The sequence below is a fragment of the Pongo pygmaeus genome, chromosome 1, assembly GCF_028885625.2.
Source record: "Pongo pygmaeus isolate AG05252 chromosome 1, NHGRI_mPonPyg2-v2.0_pri, whole genome shotgun sequence".
NCBI classification, from domain to species: Eukaryota; Metazoa; Chordata; class Mammalia; order Primates; family Hominidae; genus Pongo; species Pongo pygmaeus.
Genome location: NC_072373.2, coordinates 144,841,883 through 144,867,361, shown reverse-complemented (window position 1 = coordinate 144,867,361; position 25,479 = coordinate 144,841,883). Strand labels below are relative to the sequence as shown.

Sequence of the window (25,479 nt, the reverse complement as noted above, 5' to 3'; positions counted from 1 at the left end):
GTATATATGTATTTGGCTAAAATAGAATGTCTCTGGTTAGAAGCTAGTTAGGGGCTTCTGATTAGTCAAGCTTAGGTTGTTTTTTTGTTTTTTTGCTTTTTGTTTTAGAGATGGAGTCTCACTCTGTCACCCAGGCTGGTATGCAGTGGCGCGATCTCAGCTCGCTCCAACACCTCTGCCTCCCGGGTTCAAACGATTCTCCTGCCTTAGCCTTAGGAGCAGCTGGGATTACAGGCATGTGCCACCACGCTCAGCTAACTTTTGTATTTTTACTAGAGATGGGTTTTCACCATGTTGGCCAGGCTAATCTCAAACTCCTGACTCAAGTAATCCACCCGCCTCAAAGCTTAGGTTTTTTGTACTGTTTGCATGGGCTTTAGTTTGCTTTTGTAGCAACCCAGGGTACTGGAGTCATCTCAACCTAATGGTCTCCCAATTAAATTTATTTTTAAAAAAGGATTAAGTGAATTTATACATATAAAGCTCTTAGAACATACCTGACACATAGTAAGTCCTATATAAGCATTAGCTATTATTATTATGATTTTTGTCATGAAAATTTCCAGTAAGGGCCCATCATAATAGACAGATGGTGAGTACTTTGTCCTTCAAGTCAATTCAAAGGCTTACATATTCTGGATATTATGGTAACTTGGTCATCACTCATTGTATTAGAAAAGGACAGGTAATGTGATCATATATTGAATGTCAATACAACAAAGGTTTATTTCTCATTCCACATGTCCAGTTTGAATTACTGGGGGTTGGGAGGTGGACCTGCTCCAGTTATTCATTCAAGGACCCAGGTGAGTGGGGGCTCCCAGTGGCTTCAAGGGGAGAAAAATCAGGGAGAATTCATGTCCATTCTGAAATGCATTGCACCAGATGTCATCTACATTTCTTTGACTTACTGTCCCTTGATGAGAACTAGTCATGTGGCCTTGGCTTATTGCAAAGGGGCTGGGAAGTATGGTCTTCCTGTATTCCCAGGAAAGAGAGGAGAACCAGATATATGCAAGGAGTGACATATCTGTCACATCTATTCACCTCACTCTTCATGGTGATTTCAATCTGTTGTGATGTTTTTTATCCAGTCATTCTCTAAAATGATGATAAAAAGCATACAATCAGAATTGGACAAAAGTTGTCCATACAAAGAGTATTACAGTTGGGGATTATATTTTTGACAAAGGTCGTATCAACAATAACAATGGCAGTGATAAAAAATAACTATAATTTATTGAGAACTTATTATTAGTCAAAGACTTTTCCTGGATTATCTCATGCTGAGAAATTATTCCTAGTATTATCTGAATGTTATAGATAAGGAAATGAGGCTCAGATACCTTAAGCAATTGGCCCAAGGTCACAGGTAGTAAGGAACAGGGGCAGGAATTGAATTCAAGAGGGCTGAACCCAAGATCCAGGTCTTACCCACTATGGCACAGAGCAGCAAATGTATCACAGCTGTGACCAGTGACATGCTCTATAAACAAAGCTATGATTTGAAGCCTCTCTAATCCTTTCCAGTGACAATATCATGCTTTGATTCACATAAGTTGGTACTAGAAAGCTTCTTAGAGATCATCTAGTACAACTCTTTCTATTTTCTTCAAAAGAAACTATGTTAGGATGAAGTTAAGCCATACCACCTGGAAAAGAAGTTTCTTTTTCCTCTATATCTCAGTTTTAGTGTGAATGGTCTAGGTCTTCAGGGTAGATTTGCTCCTCATGACCACTCAAGGACTGAAATTCCTTTTAGGAAATTGCTGTGCCCTCTCATAGGGCTTTGTCATCAAAGCGAGGCCACCATGTCCAAGTTCCAGCCAGCAAGAAGCGGGAAGAGAGCATGCACAAGGTACATCTAGGCTCAGCCTTCCAAGACCTTAATGAAAACAGAAGGGAAAAGGAGAAAGAAGCCCCAAAGGGCAGGAATAAATGGTGAAAAGAGAACATGACATTCCTTTGTTTTTGTGGTAGGAGGTGATATTATCAGCTGAAAGTAGAGAATTTTATCAGCCGGGGGTTAAAAAATATACACCAGAGAACAAAACTGCTTCATGTCTTTTCCCTCTTTTTTATTTCTGTCCACCTCCTCTTATTACAAGTGTACTTATGAGGAGGGGAAAGGCTGGTGCATGTCAGTGAGCCAGCACCTCATCCCTCTAAAGAAAAGGAGCACTGAAAAGTGGGACGTGCTTTTATCCTGAAATGGTTAACAGGGATGCTGGGACTGAGGTTTTTCTGGTTAATGGAACTTTCAATTAAGCCATTAATCAGAAAATTATTTTGCTTGTTTTGTATTTTTAAGTAAATTTTTTAAAGTAAGTGATGCAGTCACATAGTTTAGAAATTAAAATGATATTAAAAGATATACACAGAGATGTGTATCAGGGGAACACACCCCTGTTCCCAATCCTGTTGTGAAAATGCACTGGTCAATTAAGGAGATTATTTTATTCTGGCTACTGTAATAGTGAGAATGTTTATCAACAAGGAATGTTTCTAAGAGAAGGCAAGGGGCAGATAAGCAAGGCATCACCATGCATAGGTCTCATGGGATTCCCGAGAAGGACAGAGTTGGATCTTACCTCAGACAGCAGGTGCTCTTTGCTGGTTCCTGGCACACAAAGAATTGGGGATTTCTTTTTTTTAATTATTATTTTAGATGGAGTCTCTCTCTGTCACCCAGGCTGGCGTGCAGTGGTGCGATCTTGGCTCACTGCAACCTCCTCCTCCCAGGTTCAAGCAATTCTCCTGCCTCAGCCTCCTGAGTAGCTGAAACTACAGGCACCCACCACCACACCTGGCTAATTTTTGTATTTTTAGTAGAGACGGGGTTTCATCATGTTGGCCAGGCTGGTCTTGAACTCCTGACCTCAGGTGATCTGCCTGCCTCAGTCTCCCAGTGTTGGGATTATAGGTGCAAGCCACCGTGCCCAGTGGGTTGGAAATTTCTTAACCTTCACTGTTTTCTGGAAGCACAGGGCTTAAAGTTTGACATTGTCAGTGTCTACCCCAAACTCCTCCTGCCCTCTATACGTGAATATTTTTATTGGTTTCTTACATGGTGACAGTATTTCCTAATACAAATGCAAGTAAGTATGAATATATATTCTTATCTTCCCCTTTCTTCCACAAAGAGTAGTATAAGTAAATATATCTTCTCCAACTTTCTTATTTCATTTTATTGTATATCCTGGATATCTTTCCACAATCATATGGAGAGTTTTTAATTTTCCTCATTTTCCCCACTGAGTAATGTTCCATTGTACTACAGTTATTTAACCAGTTCCCTATGACACTTGAATTACTTCCAACATTTTGCTATTATAAACAATGTTTCAGTTAATAACTAGTACATATATCGTACATGGACAGGCATAGCTCCAGGATACATTCCTAGAAGTGAGATTGGTGGGTCAAAGAGTCAATATATTTGTAATTTCTGTAGATATTGTCAAATTGCTCTCTATATGGGTTGGACTATTTTGTCTTCCTACCCGCATTGTAAAGGTGTGCTGTGTTCGTGTTGCCTTACCAACAGAGTGTGTTGTTAAGTGGAATTTTTCTAATCCCCAGTTGTTAAGAAATACCATTTCAAGTAGTTTCAATTTGCACTTCTCATAAAAATATATATTTGATTCAACTATTGTGAAAAATAACTTAGAAAATAGCCAGGTGCAGTGGCTCATGCCTATTAAGAGATCCCTCAGGGGATCCTCCTGCCTTGGCTTCCCAGAGTACCAAGACAGGAGGATCCCTTGAGGCCAGGAGTTCAAGACCAGCCTGGGCAACATAGCAAAACTCTGTCAGTACAAAAAAAAAAAAAAAACACAAATAGGCAGGTGTACTGGTGCACCTGTAGTCCCAGCTACTCTGGAGACTGAGGTAGTAGGATCACTTAAGCCCAGAAATTTGAGGCTGTAGTGAGCCATGACTGTGCCACTGAACTCCAGGCTGGGTGACAGAGCAACAGAGTAACACATCGTCTCTAAAAAAAGAGAGAAAGAAAGAAAGAAAATACACTCTACAGAAGACACTAACCCTTTGAATAATCAATGATCAGTTTCTCATCCCCACCAGTGCAAGCCCAAGTGAGCATTGCCATTCCACAGGAAAGAGTATTATCACGGTGGAGAGTAGCGTGTCTCAGAGTTCGTTCCGCAAAATTTTACCAAGTTTGCGACACTGGAACACTTTACCAAGAAGCTAAAGAGGCTTCTTTGTTTAATGACTCCACAAAGCCTTTAAAATGTTTTTTGTTTTTGTTTTTTTTTTAAATGGATCACTAGGAGGGGAGAATTTTGGACCCCTTTTCTCAGAGAATCTTCCATAGTTTCCATGGAACACATTTTGGGAAACATTGATGGAGAACGTTTAGGAGGTTGGGTTGAATTTATACCCAGTTAAAGGCCAACCCTGAGAAGTCATTTTATTTAAGATAAAATCCCTATTGTTTTCTCATAACTTGTTTTTTTCTAATAATAGAGAAAAGGGGAGGATCTTGGTTAATGGAAGGTTTTTATTAGTTGGATTACCTGAGGTACTGGAGTCAGAATCCAGCCTTGGTTAGTGTCCCTCAGGGCCAGCCCAAGGAAATCAAGACATTGGCAAACTGCTGTGTCTTAGGTCTCTTTACTCCTTGCCTGGTTTGCTTAGTGCCCCCATCACAAACAAGCTGGCAGGAAAAGATCTGAAAACTCATTTGCTCTAAGATGGTGTTTGTTCATTTGCTCAATTGAACAAATTGTTACTTATTGAACAATTTCTAACTTTATTGCTTTGTGCTGGGTCCCTGAGGTAGTCCCAGAAGAAACGTAAGGCTCCAGTGCACTCTCCAGCAGCCCCATCTCCTTAGGAGGGTAAAATATGCCCAGCAGTGAGCTAACAATGTAAGTGTGATTAAGTGACAAGATGAGACTTAGGATAATGTTACTTCTCCTGGGTAGCTCCTCTCTTGGGAGTCTGCTTTTTACCCTCTGGTTAATGCTTTATTGGGAGCTCTAGCTGTGGAATTTCCTCAATTCCACAAGCCAAGATAAGGAGGCATTTTCCCTCTTTTCTTTTTTGGTGAGCAGGTGTTCCCTTGTAGTTGGCTCTGGATGACTCCCACAGTGAGGCCAGCCAGCTGCTTTTGGGCATCAGAGAGGGCTGCCTGCTGGGCCACCATGGGTAATGCTTCAGTAGCCTTTAGCTCCACCTAAGGTGTATCTCTGCTAATTGCAATAATCTTGTCAATAATATACAAATTAGGGAGAAAAGGCCCAGTCTACTTTATATTTTTGTCCCAGTTCTCTTTTCACCTCCAAATTTGTCTTTAGTGCATTGTGGCCACAAATTCCTTTGGCAGAAGGTAAAATAAGTAGGTTCTCAATTTGAGCACTGATGAGTAGTTTCTTGGAGCAGTCTAAAAAGAAATGTGGTTTTTGACAGCAGCTAAAAAGAGGACATATTAGAAATGCCAAATTGCTGTTATAAAGAACTGGCTTCTGGAAGGGACTGAACAATTCAGACTTCAAGGATATGTAGACATGTTTTGAAAGTTCTTGTTTAAATATGATCTCAGGAAGTTAGAAGCAGGAAGTCAAGTCAACTAGATAAACTTTAAATGCATACGACTTCATCTTGAAATCTTACTCACAAAAAGTAGTTTTATAATAAAATACTATGGCCAAATGCTTATTTATAAAGATGTTTGTCTCAACATTATTTATAGTGGTGAAAAATTTGAAAACCATTTCAATGTCCAGTGGATAAATGGTTGATTAAATAAAGTCAAACAGCATAAAAATTATGAAAGACAAAGTCTCATTCTGTCACTGATATAGTTTGGATATTTGTCCCCCCAAATCTCATATTGAAATATAATCCCCAGTGCTGGAGGTGGGGCCTGATGGGAGGTGATTGGATCATGAACGGGAATTTTTCATGAATCGTTTAGCACCATCCCCTTGGTGCTGTCCTCATGATAGTGAGTGAGTTATTGTGAGATCTGGTTGTTTAAAAGTGTGTGGTACCTTCCCCCACTCCTCTCTCTTGCTCCTGCTCTTGCCATGTGACATGCCCGCTCCCACTTTGCCTTCTGCCATGATTATGGGCTTCCCCAGGCCTCCCCAAAAGCCAGGCAGATGCCAGCACCATGCTTCCTGTAAAGCCTAGAGAACCGTGAACCAATTAAACCTCTTCTTTGTAAATTACCCAATCTCAGGTATTTCTTTTTTTCTTTTTTCCTTTTTTTTTTTTTTTGAGACGGAGTCTCGCTCTGTCGCCCAGACTGGACTGCAGTGCAGTGGCGCGATCTTGGCTCACTGCAAGCTCCGCCTCCCAGGAGCTGCCATTCTCCTGCCTTAGCCTCCCGAGTAGCTGGGACTACAGGCGTGTGCCACCACGCCCGGCTAATTTTTTGTATTTTTTAGTAGAGACGGGATTTCACCATGTTAGCCAGGATGGTCTCGATCTCCTGACCTCGTGATCCACCCACCTCGGCCTCCCACAGTGCTGGGATTACAGGCGTGAGCCACCGCGCCCGGCCAGGTATTTCTTTATAGCAACAAAAAAAGGCCTAACACAGTCACCCAGCTGGAGTGCAATGGTACAGTCATAGCTCACTGTACCCTCGAAGTCCTAGGCTCAAGCGATTCTCTCATGTCAGCCTCCTAAGTAGCTGGGACTACAGGCATGCGCTATAACACCTGGCTAATTTTTTGTGTGTGTGTGACGGAGTCTCGCTCTGTCGCCAGGCTGGAGTGCGGTGGCGTGATCTCGGCTCACTGCAACCTCCGACTCCCTGATTCAAGCTATTCTGTCTCAGCCTCCCTAGTAGCTGGGATTACAGGCATGCGCCACCACGCTCAGCTGATTTTTTGTATTTTCAGTAGTGACGGGGTTTCACCATGTTGGCCAACACCTGGCTAATTTTTTCATTTTTTTGTAGAGATGGACTCTCAATATGTTGCCCAGGCTGGTCTTGAACTCCTGGCCTCAAGGGATCTTCTTGCCTCAACCTCCCAAGCACTAGGATTACAGGTGTGAGCCATCGTGGCTGGCCAAAAATTGGGTTTTTAAAGAATTCTTTTTTTTTTTTTTTGAGGTGGAGTCTCACTCTCTTGCCCAGGCTGCAGTGAAATGACACGATCTCGGCTCACTGCAACCTCCGTCTCCCAGGTTCAAGTGATTCTTCCGCCTCAGCCTCCCGCCTAGTTGGGATTACAGGCACCTGCCATCATGCCCGGCTAATTTTTGTACTTTTGTGGAGACGGGGTTTCACCATGTTGGCCAGGCTGGTCTCGAACTCCTGACCTCAGGTGATCCGCCCGCCTGGGCCTCCTAAAGTGCTGGGATTACAGGCATGAGCTGCCACACCCGGCCAATAATTCTTTTTTTTTTCTTTTTGAGACAGAGTCTCACTCTGTCGCCAGGCTGGAGTGCAGTGGCGCAATCTCGGCTCACTGCAATCTCCGCCCCCTGGGTTCAAGCGATTCCCCTGCCTCAGCCTCCCGAGTAGCTAGGACTACAAGGGGGCACCACCATGCCCGGCTAATTTTTTGTATTTTAATAGAGACAGGGTTTCACCATGTTGGCCAGGATGGTCTTGATGTCCTGACCTCGTGATCCACCCACCTCGGCCTCCCAAAGTGCCGGCATTGCAGGCATAAGCCACCGTTCCTGGCCAAGAATTCTTAATTCTTATCTATATTGTTTAGGATATATATAATATGTGCATAGAAAAAAACACTGTAAGAAAATACTATTAACATGTTAACAGTGGATTTCTCTACTAATAATGATTTCTATTTTTAAATTTCTTTTTCTTCCAGAACTTCTATAGTAAGAATGTATCTCATCTTCATAATCAGAAAAAATTTTAATGAGTATTACTTTTACAAATAATTTATATCTAACTATATAACATTAATGTTATGAGAATTAAAACAATGTAACTTAAGTAGAACGAATTGTTATTGTGTTTTTGTTGTAAACATTGTTCCTGTCCTTGAAAAGGCTAAGTATATTTGTAGTAATAAAACCATATAGAGTTTTTTTTTCTTTCTGTGCTTCTATGACATATGGCTTACTGTTAGTATTTCTGTGAGGCAATTGAAAAGCTGTTCTCCATCATTGTTTACCAAATTTTCACAAATCCCTCTTGGAAAAACTAGTTGAAATCATGGTAATGCTAAGAAACCCTAATCCTCCTCCACCTACTCTCCTGGGCTTAAAAAAACATTCAATGCTAGGCTGCATGATCTAAAATAAACCTCCAGGGCAAAAGATTAAATTAGGGACTGGTTTGCTGCCCAGCAAGCCTGACATAGGATAGTCTTCTTACTGTTGCAATGAAACAAAAGTGGAAAAAGAATAGAAAAACCTAAGCAGTTCATAATTAGCCAGAGCAATTGGATGAATTCAGCAACTTCTAAGTAAGTTAGAAACACACGAGACATTGTCCTATTATCTAGAAAAAGCCACTTTACTGTCTAAGATTTTAAGTAAACATTTCCAAGTTGGTGCCAGAGGCATTAAAGAAATGGCAATCCTGTTTCTTTAAAATAGCATCAAAATCTTTTTTACATATTGAGCAGCAAAGCTGGAGGGGCCTCTTTCATGTATAGCAGCAAATTCCAGTGCTTCATTCAGAATTAAATCATTTACCTCAGGGTTCCAGACAGTCTGGAACCCCTTAGTAAGCCCTTTTCCCGAGTGGCAGCTTGGTGTAGAGAATAGAGAGTTTGAAAACTCAAAAGCACCCGACAAATATAAGGGCTTATTATCTTTCTTCCCCAACTATGGAGCAGTCAAGAAAAATTAACCCTCTCATTTGTTACCCTCAATAACAGGGTTTAACTGATCTGTAGCCACGGATGGCTCAGATAATTGCCCTAATTAGTTTGGTATGAAAAGAGGCTGGGGTGGGGAATTTGGAGCTCAAATAATTAAGGCAAAATAAAAAGAAAAAAGAGCTTATGCCTTATAGATTTGACATATGGATTCCAGATGTTAAGGAAGACATTTTACTGCTAAGGCTTTTAGGCCACTTTTTTTGTGGTTAAGGACAGGATTGGAAGGGAAGGCCTCAAGGCAGAACAGCCTAAAAAAGGAGGGAAAGATCCTACTGATCGTTACCGAACACCTGAGGGTGTATGTATGTGTACCGGTATATATCTCCAAACTGAAAACTAGCAGCAGCGTCTTAAAATACCCCTAGACTGGGGGTGTTGGGGGAAGGTCTTGGAGGAGTGATTTCTGAGTTGGCTTGTTGGGAGCTTTGCTGGCAGATAAGTCACCTCCTCAGTTGGAAGTGATTGCTCTGTTAGTTCACTGCAGTTTCCCTCAGGAATTCTAAATTTAAAATGTGAATGCAAACTTCCTAGCATGCCATGCCAGGGAAGGTTGCTAGGATCTGGGTCCCATTTAGAAACAGAGACAGGTAATTACACCACGAAAAGGGCTACACTTTTACCTCAATGCCATGCACCAAATCCTGTTTCTTCCTTTCAGAAAATGGTAAACAAGGGAAAGAAAGAGGAGTTTCAGACCCTGCATACCAAAATATTACAGACACACAGGAAATGACTCTTCAAATCCAGGCTGTAAACCTGTCATTTCGTGGGCTTGTCTGTGGGCCTAGAAAAACGAGACAAAGATCACACTGAAGACATTACTGTTTGGGGCTGGCTGTACTGGAGGCCTTTCCATGCCAGATGCTATGATTCTAAACTCAAGTCATAAAATGAAATGTTAGAGGAAACCAATGAAATTTGAGGCAAAACTTGTGGCTTAAAGCTCATTTTGCTTTAAAAAATGTAGGCTTTGAAAAACTGTTCTTTACAAGCAACAAAAATTTTTTAAAGAAACTGAAAAGCTAAAAAATATTTTTTGGGGGGAGGGAGTAGTATTCTCAGCCCTATTACTATCTTTTAAGGCTTTCAATTACAGATACTCCAAACATGTAATAAGTTACTAAGTCCTTAAAATATGTATTAATCTTCCTAAAACATTTGCATATTGACTTTAATCCATGCAAAAGATGTTTCCGGTGTATTTAACCAATGCTGCTCATCTGTTTAGTGAAATGGTTTTGGATCCATTAATTCTCCAAATATTTGTATTCTGAGTGCCTTCTAAGGGTAAGACATTCTTTGAATCAAACACACACAAAGAACTAAGCCAATCTATTGGTTAATGCAGTCATTCCTCCCTCTGCAGCTTAATGTACTGGCCCTAGAGCCAGAATGCCTGGCTTTCCCAGCTCCAGTGCCTTGAACAAATTATGTAATCTCTCTGTACCAGTTCTCTCCCCTGAAAAGTAGGATTAGTAATAGCACCTACCTCATCAAACTAAATGAATCAATACATGTAAAGCACCTAGAAAAATGCCTGGCACATAGCAAGCATTCAATAAATGTTGGCTATTCATTTAGTGCCAAGTATGAGGGAAAGCAATGTAGAGGTGGATATGGAGATAAATAAAACAAAGTGCATTAAAGAGGGAATATTTGAACTGGTTCTTGGAGAAAATACAGAGTTCACAAGGAAGACAAAAAAGGGCCAAGTCAAGCAAATGGTGTGAGTGAAGGCACAGAACTACGAAACTAAATAGCATATCTGGGGAATTGTAAATGATTCATTAGAGCTAGATTAAGAGACATGTGACATATGCTGCCTCCATCCAAAAGCAAAGATTTTAAAAAAGAGAGAGAAAAAATAGAGGCACATGGGAATGAGGGAGTAGAAACCGCAGGACTTACTGACCAAACCTATGTGATGGAAAGTGAGGTAGGGCAGGTTTCTGGGTTTATGGTGATGCCATCAATCAGAAACAAAATATGGTACATGGTGTGACCTTTGACACAATGTGTTTGGACATACAGTATGGGAGGGACCTTTAAGAACCAAGTGGAGATGTACAATTGGATACACAAATCTAGGCTTTATAAGAGCACTCTGGCAAGCCATACAGTATAGGGGATCATCAAAGTGTTACTGATTGTGGTAGCCACGAACTTCGTTGAAATCTTCAAGAACAAGGGTAGAGAATGAGAAGAATAACAATGTAGACTAGACTGGCAACCAGGGGCAGTTGGAAGAGAAGGAACCAGAGAAAACAGAACCAGAATAGCATGGAGCCCTGGAAGAAACCAAAAGAGTAAAATTAGTTTTGCATTAATTGATGGTTTTAGTGGAAAAATGACAGAAAACCCAATTCAAACTTGTTTACATTGTTAATAAGACATATTGGCCCATATAACTGAAAACACAAGCCTCTGGATGGGGGGATGGCATTATACCAAGACAAATGAGAATCAACCCTAAGTCAGGGGTGAGGAATTCAGCTTACTTGTAACATTTAGCAGTCATATTGAGTGCCTACTATGTGCCAGGCATTGTTCTGGTCAAGAACAAAACAGGCAAAAAGTCCCTCATCTGTGGACAGAACACACAAATGTCTCTTGGTATCTCCCCACACTCTCTTTTCATTGAAAGGCAATGCTTCAAAAAATTGGAAAAATTATCTATGTGGAGGAAGATGAAGAGAGAAAACTTTGGAATGTAATGAAAATTCCAAAACATTTGCTGGGAATTTTAACACGATTTTGTAGGAATATGTGAAACTTCTGTACTATTATGAAATGGATGGGTGACACAGGGAAGCAGTACAGTATGGATAAAAATTCTAAAAATCCAAAATACCACCCATGTTTTAAAGTCCAGTTATGAATTCAGATTAGTCAGTTTTTGACTTAATCAAATTGAGTTGCTGAGTTTATTCGGATTATATAGACCTGTAAAAATACTTAAGAGGTTTCAAATGTCTCTGGTAGAGCTTTGTACCTAACTTGTGTGACATATTTTATATGTAGATTATGTTCAGACCTGCATTAATCCATTCATATTTTAAATTTAAAAATATAATTAGCAATAAAAGAGAGCCTCATGCTCAGCCATTATATCCAACTAAGCACTACCAGTTTCTCCATCCCTCTCTTCTCTGAAGCTAACACGCTGTACATCCATGGGTACACTGTGTCAGCTCACTGGGCCTATTTTCCATTCCACAATTTGAAAATTATGAAACCTACCTAATTGGATTTTTGGAAACTAAAATATTATGTGACTAAACTTTGTGAATTCAAAAGCACTACACAGCATTAAATTTTAAGATTAGAAAGTTGCAAGTTTACAAGTGAGTCCAGATCTTAGTGTTTTAATGGTGAAAATGCATTGCCAATTTTCTCAGTAATGTTTTTTTGGCCAAAGCAGTTGAATCAGTAATATTTTTCTGATTCCAGTTACAATGTTTCCCATAAAACCCTATGAAGCTATTTACACTTCAAATTTTAAAACATGGCCCACATATGCTTAGTTATTTTCTCAAATTACCCTGTACAAAAAGCCATTCATGCTTGATATAGTTTCTTTCTTTTTTTTAGAGACTGGATCTTGCTCTGTCACCCATGCCAGGGTACAGTGGTGCATCATAGCTCACTGCAGCCTTTAACTCCTGGGCTCAAGTGATCCTCCTGCTTCAGCCTTTCCCAATAGCTAGGACCACTATTGTGCACCACCATGCCTGGCTAATTTTTTTAATTTTTTTTGTAGAGATGAGGTCTGTATTAGTCCATTTTCGTGCTGCTGATAAAGACGTACCCAAAACTGGGCAATTTACAAAGAAAGAGGTTGAATTGGCCATACAGTTCCATGTGGCTGGGGAAGCCTCACAATCATGGCATAAGGCAAGAAAGAGCAAGTCACATCTTACCTGAATGGCAGCAGGCAAAAAGAGCTTGTGCAGGGCAACTCCCATTTTTAAAATCATCAGGTGTCGTGAGACCCATTCACTCTCATGAGAACAGCACAGGAAAGATCTGCCCTCATAATTCAGTCACCTCCCAACGGGTTCCTCCCTAGACATCTGGGAATTGTGGGAGTTACAATTCAAGATGAGATTTGGGTGGGGACACAGTCAAACCATATCATTCCACCCCAGCCCCTCCCAAATCTCAGGTCCTCACATTTCAAAACCAGTCATGTCTTCCCAATAGTCCCCCAAAGTCTTAACTCACTTCAGCATTAACCCCAAAGTCCACAGTCCCATGTCTCATCTGAGACAAGGCAAGTCCCTTCTGCCTGTGAGCCTGTAAAACCAAAAGCAAGTTAGTTACTTCCTAGATAGAATGGGGGTACAGGCATTGGGTAAATACAGCCATTCCAAATGGGAGAATTGACCAAAACAAAGGGGCTACAGGCCCTATGCAGGTCTGAAATCCAGCAAGGCAGTCAAATCTTGAAGCTCCAAAATGATCTCCTTTGACTCCATGTCTCTCATCTGGGTCATGCTAATGCAAGAGGTGGGTTCCCATGGTCTTGGGAAGCTCTGCCCCTGTGCTTTGCAGGGTACAGCCTCCCTCCCTGCTGCCTTCATGGGCTGGCACTGTCAGTGACTTTTTCAGGCGCATGGTGCAAGCTGTCAGTAAGATCTACCATTCTGGAGTCTGGAGGATGGTGGCCCTTTTCTTACAGCTCCACTAGGTGGTGCCCCAGCAGGAACTCTGTGGGGGTTTCAACCCCACATTTCCCTTCTGCACTGCCCTAGCAGAGGTTCTCCATGAGGGCCCCATCCCTGCAACAAACTTCTGCCTGGGAATCCAGTTGTTTCCATACATCTTCTGAAATCTAGGCAGAGGTTCTCAAAGCCCAGTTCTTGACTTCTGTGTACCTGCAGGCTCAACACCACACGGAAGCTGCCAAGGCTTGGGGCTTGCATGCTCTGAAGCCATGGCCTGAGCTCTACGTTGGCTCCTTTCAGCCACGGCTGGAGTGGCTGGGACACAGGGCACCAAGTCCCTAGGCTGCACACAGCACAGGAATCCTGGGTCCAGCCCACGAAACCACTTTTTCCTCCTAGGCCTCTGGACCTGTGATGGGAGGGGCTGCTGTGAAGTCCTCTAACCTGCCCTGGAGACATTTTCCCCATTGTCTTGGGGATTAGCATTTGGCTCTTCATTACTTAAGCAAATTTCTGCAGCCAGGTTAAATTTCTTCTCAGAAAATGGGATTTTCTTTTCTATCGCATTGTCAGGCTGCAAATTTTCTGAACTTTCAAGCTCTGCTTCCCTTATAAAACTGAATGCCTTTAATGGCATCCAAGTAACCTCTTGAATGCTTTGCTGCTTAAAAATTTCTTAAACCAAATACCCTAAATTCTCTCTCTGAAGTTCAAAGTTCCACAAATCTCTAGGACAGGGGCAAAATGCCACTAGTCTCTGCTAAAACATATCAAGAGTGACCTTTGCTCTAGTTCTCAACAAGTTCCTCATCTCCATCTGAGACCAACCACCTGAGCCTGGATTTCATTGTTCATATCATTAGCAGCATTTTGGTCAAAGCCATTCAACAAGTCGCTAGGGAGTTCCAAACTTTCCCACATTTTCCTGTCTTCTTCTGAGCCTTCCAAACATTCCAACCTCTGCCTTGTACTCAGTTCCAAAGTCACTTCCACGTTTTTGGGTATCTTTTCAGCAGTACCCCACTCTAGTGGTACCAATTAACTGTATTAGTCCATTTTCATGCTGCTGATAAAGACATACCAGAGACTGGGAAATTTGCAAAAGAGTTTAATTGGACTTATAGTTCCACATGGCTGGGGAAGCCTCACAATCATGGCAGAAGGCAAGGAAGAGCAAGACACATCTTATGTGCAGGGCAACTCCCTGCACTGATGGTTTTTAAAACCATCAGCTCTCATAAGACTCATTCAGTATCATAAGAACAGACCTACCCCCATAATTCAGTCACCACCCATGACACGTGGGAATTGTGGGAATTACAATTCAAGTGAGATTTGGTTGGGGACACAGCCAAACCAGATCAGGATCTCAACATGTTGCCCAGGCTTAACTTCCTTAAAGTAGAGGAAACGACCAGAAGTATCAAGTAACTCGATTCTCTAAAATGAAAGATACTTGGACAGATGATTTTTCTTACGTATATGGATTTTTAAGAGTTTTCCCCACTAGGTTTCCACTAGCTCAACCAAACTTCACCTCTGTACCCACATGGACACTTGTGCAAACACGTTCCCAGGACATCTCTAAAGGGGAAAATAATCTATTCTCTAATGTGATGATGAATGTAGAGTGATATGACAGTCCATTTTCCAACCAGGAGATACAAATGGCTGAGTCAGACTTCCTCCAAAATATTTAGACTCTTCCCTCCTAAGTCCTGTCTTCCTCCTCATAAAACATACTCTGCACATCTCCCAGGAAAGAGAGAAAAAAGTTTGCTTTCATGCTAACTTAAGAACCTTGCAATATTTCAGTAACTTCTGAGATATTTGCTCCACCAACACATGCATCCAAATTTTAGATTTCTCCAGAGCTTGGGAATCACAACTTCACAAATATAACTTGATTTGGTTGTATTTGGTGTCATGTCATACTATGGTCTTGCTTTATCACTTGATGCCACTCCTTAGTATATGATACCACAGATTTCCAAATTCATTACAAAGACTACAATCTTAAAAAAACATATTCTTGCTTTAGCAATTACTTCAATTTTGGGATTCATATATTTGCAAACCTAGAGGATGGGCAGCTATAGAATTGGTTTTTCTAAACTCGAGATATACTGGAAGCCATCATGCTGTTATGGACCTTCACTCCACAAAGCACCATGGCTGATGCAATCACTCTTAATGACTTTTATAAATTTTAATCTACTTGATACACATGCCTAAGTAAACAAATCTCGCATAGTTGTTCAAATTTTATCTTCCACAATGTGGAAAAACAGATTTAAAAAAATAGTCAGATTATGTCTTTTTCTTTCTAAATTATTTTTTTTGTAGAGATGGGGGTCTTGTCATGTTGTCTAGGCTGGTCTCCAACTCTTGGCCTCAAGCTATCCTCCCACCTCGGCCTCCCAAAGTGCTGGGATTACAAGCATAAGCCACCATGCTTGGCTGTCTTGTTCTTATACACTGAATGTGCACTGTTCTGTAATTCTTATCTCTTAAGGGCTTGAGATTCATGGAAAGATTGATGCAGAGTGTAACCTTTTTATTGTTCAAAATGCTACAAATAACTGCATTTTGGAACTCAAAGATCACACCTTCCCAACTACTTCTTGTTCATTTTATTATTACTATACGCAAAGCATTAAAACAGAAGCTGGGTAGAGAAAACATGTAGAAGTTAGGGTTACCAGATAAAAGATGTTCAGTTAAATTTGAATTTCAGATAAACACACTTTTTGTATATGTCCTGAATATTAAATATACTAAAACATTATTTATCTGAGATTCAAATTTAACTGAATGTCCTGTAAACTTACAATTTAATAAAGAAATTAATGAATAACCATAAAGCACAGATGACAAGTACACTCATACAATCAGGAGAGGAAAAGATCTCCACTAACAGATATCCAGGTACAACAGAAAAGTACCTGGAAGAGATGACAACTGATGTCATTCTTGAAAGATGACTAAATTTTGACTGGTGGACAGGTGGTTTAATGTGATGATTTTGAAGTTCAAGTGTTCCAAGTTAAATTCCAAATGAATCACTCACTAGCTGTGTAACATTAGACAAGCTACTCAAGCACTCTTTATTATAAAATGAGAATACTAATAATACCTTGCTAGGTTGTTTAAGGATCAGAGAAAATATATGCACAAAGCACCTGGAACACAGGAGGCACTCTTTAAATGGTAATACTTCTTATTACAACTTAAAATGGTAATACTTCTTATTACAACTTAAAATGGTAATACTTCTTATTACAACTTAAAATGTCACACGACAAATAGGGTACTTGTCACAGACAAACATTCAAATGTTAATGTTATACAGTAATAGTAATATTGAATAAGTAATTTTATTTCCATGATCTATTTACACTGTACAAAGACTGTTGAAAAGCACCCTACAAGTTCACAGTACATTACAATATATTTACTTTAAAAATATATTCCTTTATAAAAGGTTTATAGAACATTGGCATGTCAACATGTGACAAAACTCAAAGCATGTCACCAATTCTGTGAGAGCAAGAATGCATCCAAGTGTTATCAATTTCACAATCACAAGTCACCAGTTGAGTTTTAAATACATACATGTTTTAAATAAAAAAAGAATTTTATAGTGGAAATTTCTTGAGGCAATACTTATTAGTTCATTAATGTATGCACTTTCATGGAGATGTGGCATAATAACCCACAATATCAACTTAATCTGTCCAAAGAAACATTTCAACAAGTTTAGCAGTACAGAAATTCTGGTCATTTGTTTCTACTTTTTCTTCTTTGCTGGTTCTCCTGGCTCTACTTTGCGCTTTTTAGAAGTATGCTCATCTTTTTCATCATCTTTAAATAGAAAAGGAAGAGTTTCAATCAGTAATTTTAAAAAACCAAACATGTTAAGCATTAAAATTTCACTGGCTTTATACCAAAATTATTACCCTCATCAACTAATGTTTCTCTCAGAGTTTCCCAATAAAAAACAAGAATTAACTTTTAGAGCTCTGATTTTTAAATGCAAGTGAAAGTGAGCAATTTTTTTTTTTTCAATTGCAGCCATACAAAATTCACCAAGTGACTCTTTAGGTGCTATATTAAGGTAGCTTAAAATAAGCGACTTTACTTCCCCCAAATCAGACTTTTGAAAAAGGCTCCCAAATACTCAGCAAGCTTGTCCAACCTGCCTTATTTGTTGTTGTTGTTCTGTTTTGTTTTAGGCTTTTAGCAGCCTGAAGCCATGGTTTTTAGTTTCTGTCTCTAGTGATAAGCAGAAAAGAAGGATGACGAAGGCGCTTTATTGGCCCAACCAATAACAGAAACTAAGAACTCATGACTGTATTCTCTCCCTTGGACACCACTGCATGATAGTATTTACATTGTGTATATTCAAATACAATCAATGCTTTGTAAGAATGGAGCATATTGTTTTCTTTCTACAAAAAGTAGGTATCAATCTAACGATGACATTATTTAAGTGGCTATCAGCTGTCCTTTTCCTTTCAATCTGCTTTCTCTCCTCCAAAAACTTCTTCTTCTTCCCCATCACCTTCTCCACCCACCCCAAATCCTTATTTTGAGGTTAAAAAGCACTCACAAGTAGGTTTCCCCAAACCTCTATTTGGAATTTTATTCTAGTAAGTTCTAATTCCCACCCCCGCCTTCCCCGTCCCCATTCCTAGGATGGCCAGAACATTCTAATGGCAACAGAAAAATACGTATCTTCCTACTTCATATTATGGAGAATTTGGAGAGGGGAGGGAGGTTAGAGAAGAGCCTTAGATTAAAACAATGTTCTTTACACCTTTCCAAAATGTTAATAGTATCTGTAGCCACAGAAAATTTCCAATTCATAAAAATGTTGTCAAACCTGAAGACGTGAACTCTTTTATTCTATTTTAAAAACTCCAACTACATGGTTAAAAAAAAAAATACAGGGTAGCACAGACTAGTTGCTAATTCCATCTCCCTAAGCAAATGTGTGGTATTAAGAACTCCATATAGACAGAGTAACATGGAAAAGATGTTAGATTTATAAAATACAAATTTATTTTGAACACATTACTAATTAATTGTAGCTTTTGACTTTATTTTCTTGATCAACAGATACTCAAAAAGTTCAACAGGTTATCATGTGGAGATCTATAAAATATCTTGATATTGAAAGGAGCCTTCATATTAAAAAAAATGTGGGGAACTACTGACATCAAATCATAAATTCCTTGAAGGAAATATTAAAATCTTAAGCCTTCAATTCCCTTCTGCTAACTGTACCATAATCAGAATATCTCATTTATTGATGCAGATAACAATCAATACCATTCATCTTCACTCCCCTTCAAGCACAGCACGGTGATGTTACTCACATGCTTCACAGAGCACTATGGATTTATGTAGGCAGTGGAATAAAATACAATTCAGATCAACTCACCCCAGGAATTTACAAATCAAAGTTTTAATCAGTAGTTCATCATGTTCACACAAAAATACTGGCTCTACAAACCAAATAACATGGTATACCACCCAAACAAGCCAAACCTTTTCTTTTTTTTTTTTTTTTTGAGATGGAGTCTTGCTCTATTGTCCAGGCTGGAGGGCAGTGGCGCCATCTCAGCTCACTGGAAGCTCCACCTCCCGGGTTCACGCCATTCTCCTGCCTCAGCCTCCCAAGTAGCTGGGACTACAGGCACCTGCCATCACACCCAACTAATTTTTTGTATTTTTAGTAAAGACGGGGTTTCACGGTGTTAGCCAGGACGGTCTCGATCTCCTGACCTCGTGATCCACCCACCTCGGCCTCCCAAAGTGCTGGGATTACAGGCGTGAGCCACCGCACCCGGCACCTTTTGCTTTTTAACTGGAGTTAATTATCACTAAGCTCCTCTTTTGAGATTTTCAGTAGTGATAATATAAAAATGGAAAGTACTAAGTTTACTATAATATTCACTATGCATTAACATACATTTAGAAGATGATACTGAGATATTTTTGCTTTTAATTTGCCACTTATTACAAGCAAATTAACTCAATAACAAAACCACAAACTACTGAAGTTAAAAAATAACTGGCTATCAGTGATTTCAGCAGAAGTGCTATGCCATCTAGTGTCATGACAAGGCACTGCTTATAAACTAGAGTAGGGGAAAAAATCTGAGCAATGTTCATTTATCAACTTTACTGAGCTTTTTTACTCGGTCTCATATAGTATAGATGTACTGGTAAGGAAACAATTTTTTTTATTATGGAACTCAAATCACTCAAGTTAAGTAAGTTTAACTTATCAATATACACACTTTCTAAATTCTAAAAAGTGTAAACTAAAAATCACTATATTAATTATGCTTTTACAATTAATTATTATACATGTCAATAAAGCTACAACTAATAACTAAGCTTTGCTTACCTACATTTTACAACCACTAAAACCAGAAATGGCAGGGTGCGGTGGCTCACGCCTGTAATCCCAGCACTTTGGGAGGCTGAAGAGGGCGGATCACGAGGTCAGGAGATCGAGACCACCCTGGCCAACATGGTGAAACCCCATCTCCACTAAAAATACAAAAATTAGCTGGGCGTGGTGATGTGTGCCTGTAGTCCCAGCTACTTGGCAGGCTGAGGCAGGAGAATTGCTTGAACCCGGGAGGCGGAGGTTGCAGTGAGCCGAGATCGCACCATTGCACTCCAGCCTGGGCAACAGAGCGGGACTCCATCTCAAAAAAAACAACCCGAAGTGCTCATAAGCAGCAAGACCCAATGATGAGTTCTGAACCTTTCCCAGCTCTTCCTCTAAAGTAACTGGACGACGTTAACCGGCAATAAAAGGCCAAAGGGCAGAATGGGGAAGCAAAATAAAAAAGTAATTTGCTAATCTAAAATTTGGATAAGAGTGTAGAGTTTCTGATATATATTTTATGAATGAAAAAGAAAGGCTAAAAAATTATGACATAAATTGATTTTAAAGTGGGTTTATGATATAGGAATCTGAAATGGCAAAAATCACTTCTAAAAAGTGGGTCTTTCTCTGTTATTTGATTTTGCCTGTATTTGTTTTCCAATAAAGGAAAGGACCATCATGTGATCAAAAAGACAGAAATTATCTATGTGAACAGCAGTGTTACTTGCCACATATTTGGAACTCCTTCTAACTTAACTCAAAAACTAAGCTAGAAAAAAGATAATTCTTGCTTGCTTGCTTGCTTGCCCTGGTGTATAATCCTGTTTTTTTTCCATATAATGACAAAGATGTGAGAGCACCAGCCTATGGAAATCTAGTTTGAGTATCAACCCTAGTATCCTTACTACCATTCTCCCTACAGAAGAACAGCTATATCTCACTGTTGAGAAATGGCTATTCATCAGGAGACCAAATCCCAGTTTAATAAGGCATAATTTCTATTTAAAGGTCTGGATTTGAATGCCTACTACTCTGCCTCTTCTTTAGCTGCGTGAATGAATTTGGGTAAATTCCCTAATCTCAGATTGTTTTATCATCTGTAAAACAGTAATAATGAGTCATGTAGCACTTCTGTATCAGGTTGCTGGGAGTAATAAATTAGAAAACTGTGTGAAAGTGCCTATTTTAGAATTTGGCATTTTCTAGTTTGTGACCTTGGACAAGTTATGTAAGCTATCATTTCCACATTTCTCTATCTCATTTCACAAGGTGTTGTAATAATTAAAGATTATTTAAGCAAATATATTTTTACTAATTATGAAAAGGATTGGCCGGGTGCGGTGGCTCACGCCTGTAATCCCAGCACTTTGGGAGGCCAAGGCGGGCAGATCACGAGGTCAGGAGATCCAGACCATCCTGGCTAACACGGTGAAACCCCGTCTCTACTAAAAATACAAAAAAATTAGCCGGGCGTGGGACGCCTGTAGTCCCAGCTACTCGGGAGGCTGAGGCGAGAGAATGGCGTGAACCCGGGAGGCGGAGCTTGCAGTGAGCCGAGATGGCGCAACTGCACTCCAGCCTGGGCGACCAAGCAAGACTCCATCTCAAAAAAAAAAAAAAAAGAAAACAAAACAAAAAGATTGTACAATATGAGGTATTATAAATGTTTACATCATTTAAGGTCTGCAAAAAGATGCTACTTACTGAAGATGCTCCTTCATTAGTGACTTCTAATACATATTGGAGTCAGCAAAAGTAATGGAAAAGCTAGGTAGAATCAAAATTAAAGAACTCCTGCCAGTCAGTTCTCCTTTCTCCTAAAACAAAACATCACTCCCTGCATGACTGTTAAAAACCGGCTAAGTAGCCCTTGTATTGTGGGAAGATCAGAAATCTGTTTAACAAAAATGGCATACTCTTTCTTAAAAACAATGGTCCAAAACATTAGTTCAATTCAACAATTACTGAATACTTACAATGTACTCGATACAAACATAAACACTTCAAATCCTGCTGTTTGAGGAACTCATCATAAAGCAGACAGACTTTTTAAAAAGTCACATACAAGTGATGAGGGCAATCAACAGCATTAGCATAAACAAGGTACAGAGGAGCAAATAATTATTAGAGGTGATATCTGAGATTTCTTCTTTTGATTTGGATTTTGAAGGATGAATTAGTTTACTAGCCAGAGATAAGAAAGAACACTCCAGAATAAGGTGCAACGTATACTGAAAGGCAGGGAACCATACAATTCAGTTCTGGATTTCAAGATCTTCAAGTGCTAGAAAGGGGCCATTAAAAATGACTGTGGACAGGGAGAAAGGGCCTATCAATAGAAGGCCTTGACTCTATCCCGTTGAAGGGTTTTAAGCAGTCAAGTTATATAATCAGATACGACTTTTAGAAACTCAACACTAGCTGCAGTGAAGGATGGTACAGATTGGATAAGAGTGTATAGGCAAAGATTACTGTGATAGTCCAAGTAAGAGATGAAATTATGCTATTACGAACTAAAGGAAAACAACTCCGTCATTATCTTCCTATTACTATGTAGTAATGCTCAGTTAAATTCGTTTTGTCATACTAATTTTAGCTCTGAAGCACAACTGCTTTAATAGAAAATGAAGCCTTTGGCCGGGCACGGTGGCTCACACCTGTAATTGCAACACTTTGGGAGGCCGAGGCAGGTGGATCACCTGAGGTCAGGAGTTCAAGACCAGCCTGACCAACATGGTGAAACTCCACCTCTACAAAAAAAAAAAAAAAAAAAAAAAAGCCCGGCGTGGTGGCAAGCGCCTGTAATCCCAGCTACTTGGAAGCCGAGGCAGGATAATCGCTTGAACCTGGGAGGTGGAGGTTGCAGTGAGCCGAGATGGCGTCATTGCACTCCAGCCTGGGCAACAAGAGCGAAATGCTGTCTCAAAAAAAAAAAGAAAAGAAAAAGAAAATTAAGCCTTCAGTACTTTGTAGCTACAGTCACAAGAATCCATGAATTGATTTGTGTTGTTCTAATAATAAGGCATCATAAATCAGACTACTGGATGAGATATCAGATATTTTACTTTAAAGCCTGAATAATTTATGATCTTTCACTAAAATACAGCAACTACTACTAGCTGAGCTATCAGAGACTTCATGTTAAAGCCAAATATATATGATCTTTCTCAAAAGCAGAGCAATAAGTATCCAAAGACCATCAAATTAGTTTGCCAATTCGCTAGATTTAATTTTCATTCATTAAATATCTCATTCTTTTTAAGTCCATCACGGGTATCAAAATAGATCACTACCGGATTCTGACTTTCCTTACCTGATTCCAACGTCTCCTCCCCTTCTGGTAGAAGCCTAGCTTTCTTAGCATTCTGTGGAGCATCATCACCATTGTCCTCATATATGTTAGACCATTTTATTGCCATGTCAAGCTCTGGAGGCGGAGGCTTCTTCTCAGTGGTGTAGGTCTCAGGAGGTGGTACATAATTTGACTTCCATATTTTGAATTCCTTTGGAGGCTGTTAAGCAAGCACATTAAGAAGCACTGTGACGAACCGAGGTTCCTACAATGGACGTGGGCACATGCAACTCCCTGCCGTTCGCTTATCGTTCAGGCTGACTTTTTTTTCTTTAAGGTTGAAAGACACATTTTTCCATCAAAATCACAATACTGTTAAGTGAAAAGCCAAAGGGTTCCCTATACGAATAAAGCTAATAACTTTTAGTTACCAAAGAAGAATCCAGTCTCAGAGATACTACGCCAAGGCTGACCCCTTCAGGAAGCTGCAGCAGACACTGTCTTGGAGGCAGCACCGCAGGCACTTCGGCGTCAAAGGGAAGGGGTCTCAGGGAGAAGCTGCAGCGGGGGGGGCGGGGGAGTCACCACTGTTAGTCCTCGCCGCGCGGGGTCGGGGCACCGAGCGCGGAGGTTTGGGTCTCCTCACAAGGGGCGGGGCTGCGGGTCCGGTCTGACACCCACCAGGCTGGGGGAGGGGGCCAGGTTTCCCAGGGCTTGAGGTGGGAGGGGGTGGTGCGGCATCCCGCGGGGGTGACTGCGTGTAGGGGAACGGACAGCAGGTCCCCAGCAGGGGGCTCAGGAGGAAGGGGGCGCAGGCCGGGGCCGAGACCGGGAAACGGGGTCGGGGACCTCACCTCCTCAGGCGCCTTGACGACGTGCCTCTCCCAGTCTATCTGCTTGTTGAGCGGATTGTAGAGAAAGGCCGGGCGAGTCACGCTCCTAAACAGCTCGTCGGGTCCCGGGAGCCGCTTCTCCGCCTTGTTCCTACAGCCGCCCGACGACTTCGCCGGATCCGGGGTTCTGCGACTTGTCTCCTCCGGCTCGATGTTATCCTCCTCGTCCGAGGAGCCTGAGCTGCTGCTCCCGTATGCCGCGAAATAGCTCAGAGGGTCCTTCTCCTCCGCTGCCATGACGGCTGCGAGCTACTACCCAGCCCTCCGCCGGAAGCCAGAAACCGGAAGCCACCCCAGGCCCCGCCCCGCGCGTGGCCCCGCCCCAAGTCTTATAAATAAGCCCGCCGTTTGCGCCCCCTGGCGGTTGCGCCACGCTCCTGCTCCCCCGCGGAGGGGCTGAGGCTGGAGGCGGGCTCGGCACGTTCCCAATCCAGGGGCGGGGGCTGCTTTTGCTCATTTCTGAGGAGCTCTGAGAAGAGACGAAGTACTGAGCCAGGGATCCCAGCCAAACTTCCCGCATTCGATAGCATTTACTAAAGGCATAGAAGAGCTAAGAATTTTGTCTTTTCGCTGTCACTCCACTTTAGCCCTTGCCCAGAGAGGGTAGGATTTTTTCCTGATCCACTGCATCTCGTCTTCCAAAAAAAAATTACTCTCAGTGTATTTCCCTAGGTTGTCATGGAAGCCCTCTAGGGGTGGTGGACTTCCCAAGCCAAGAACCAAATCATTTCCTGCTTGACCTCATTCAAGTGCGCTCTGAATAGCTTTGATAAAACTCCTCTTGGATCATACCCTACCACTCGGGTAGTCCAAACTCTCTGGCTTCTCATTGTCAGCCTCTTCTCCGCCTGCTTTGCTCCATATGGCCCTTAAATGTTGGTGTTTCCCAACATATTGTACTATCTTTCCGTGATGCTTCTAACATTTTAAAGGGCATTACAAAGTTGCAAGTCAGCCCATCCCTTTCCACCGCATTAACTACTTTATGCTATGATTCCCAAATCTGGGTGTGTAATCTCAATCTTTCCACCCAAACTCTAGACCCGACCACCACCTGGATCTTACATTTTCCATATGGTATCCTTCTGGGGCCTCAAACACTCACCTGTTGGAACTGTAACCTGTCTTTTCATATAATTTTTCTTTGCATTTTTGTTCCTTCTTTTGGTAAATGGTGTAACCATATGCCTAGTATTCAGGGAAACTAGAACTCTTTGACTCCTGGTGAACTAAATGGGAATGACACCCAAATGAAGTTGTTATCAGTGTATTTAGATTTCACTTAAGGATGCCTGCTCGTTTAGATGATACTCACACTCACACATAACTTGCCATTCCTCCCTGGAAGTAGGCTCCAGGGCAGAGTTATATAACT

The 25,479-nt window shown here is 41.0% G+C and overlaps 1 protein-coding gene across 1 annotated transcript; it reads right to left on the bottom strand.

Annotated features, from left to right (window-relative positions):
• Positions 1–16,052: 16,052 nt before the first annotated feature.
• C1H1orf52 (chromosome 1 C1orf52 homolog) lies at positions 16,053–24,405 on the bottom strand. The gene is made up of 3 exons (XM_054478118.2): positions 24,066–24,405; positions 23,233–23,431; positions 16,053–17,374 (listed from the first exon to the last, which is right to left on the bottom strand). The coding sequence occupies exons 1-3, from the start codon at positions 24,339–24,341 to the stop codon at positions 17,301–17,303; spliced, it is 549 nt and encodes a 182-aa protein (XP_054334093.1). The 5' UTR covers positions 24,342–24,405; the 3' UTR covers positions 16,053–17,300.
• Positions 24,406–25,479: the final 1,074 nt, after the last annotated feature.

Bases quoted from the DNA above. Each gene is read 5' to 3' on its own strand.
- C1H1orf52 (XM_054478118.2), bottom strand. From the start codon at position 24,341: ATGGCAGCGGAGGAGAAGGACCCTCTGAGCTATTTCGCGGCATACGGG. The intron at 23,432-24,065 runs GTGAGGTCCCCG...CTTGCTTAACAG, and splicing joins TCGTCAAGGCGCCTGAGGAG to CCTCCAAAGGAATTCAAAAT. The intron at 17,375-23,232 runs GTAAGGAAAGTC...TTCTATTTAAAG, and splicing joins GGAGGAGACGTTGGAATCAG to ATGATGAAAAAGATGAGCAT.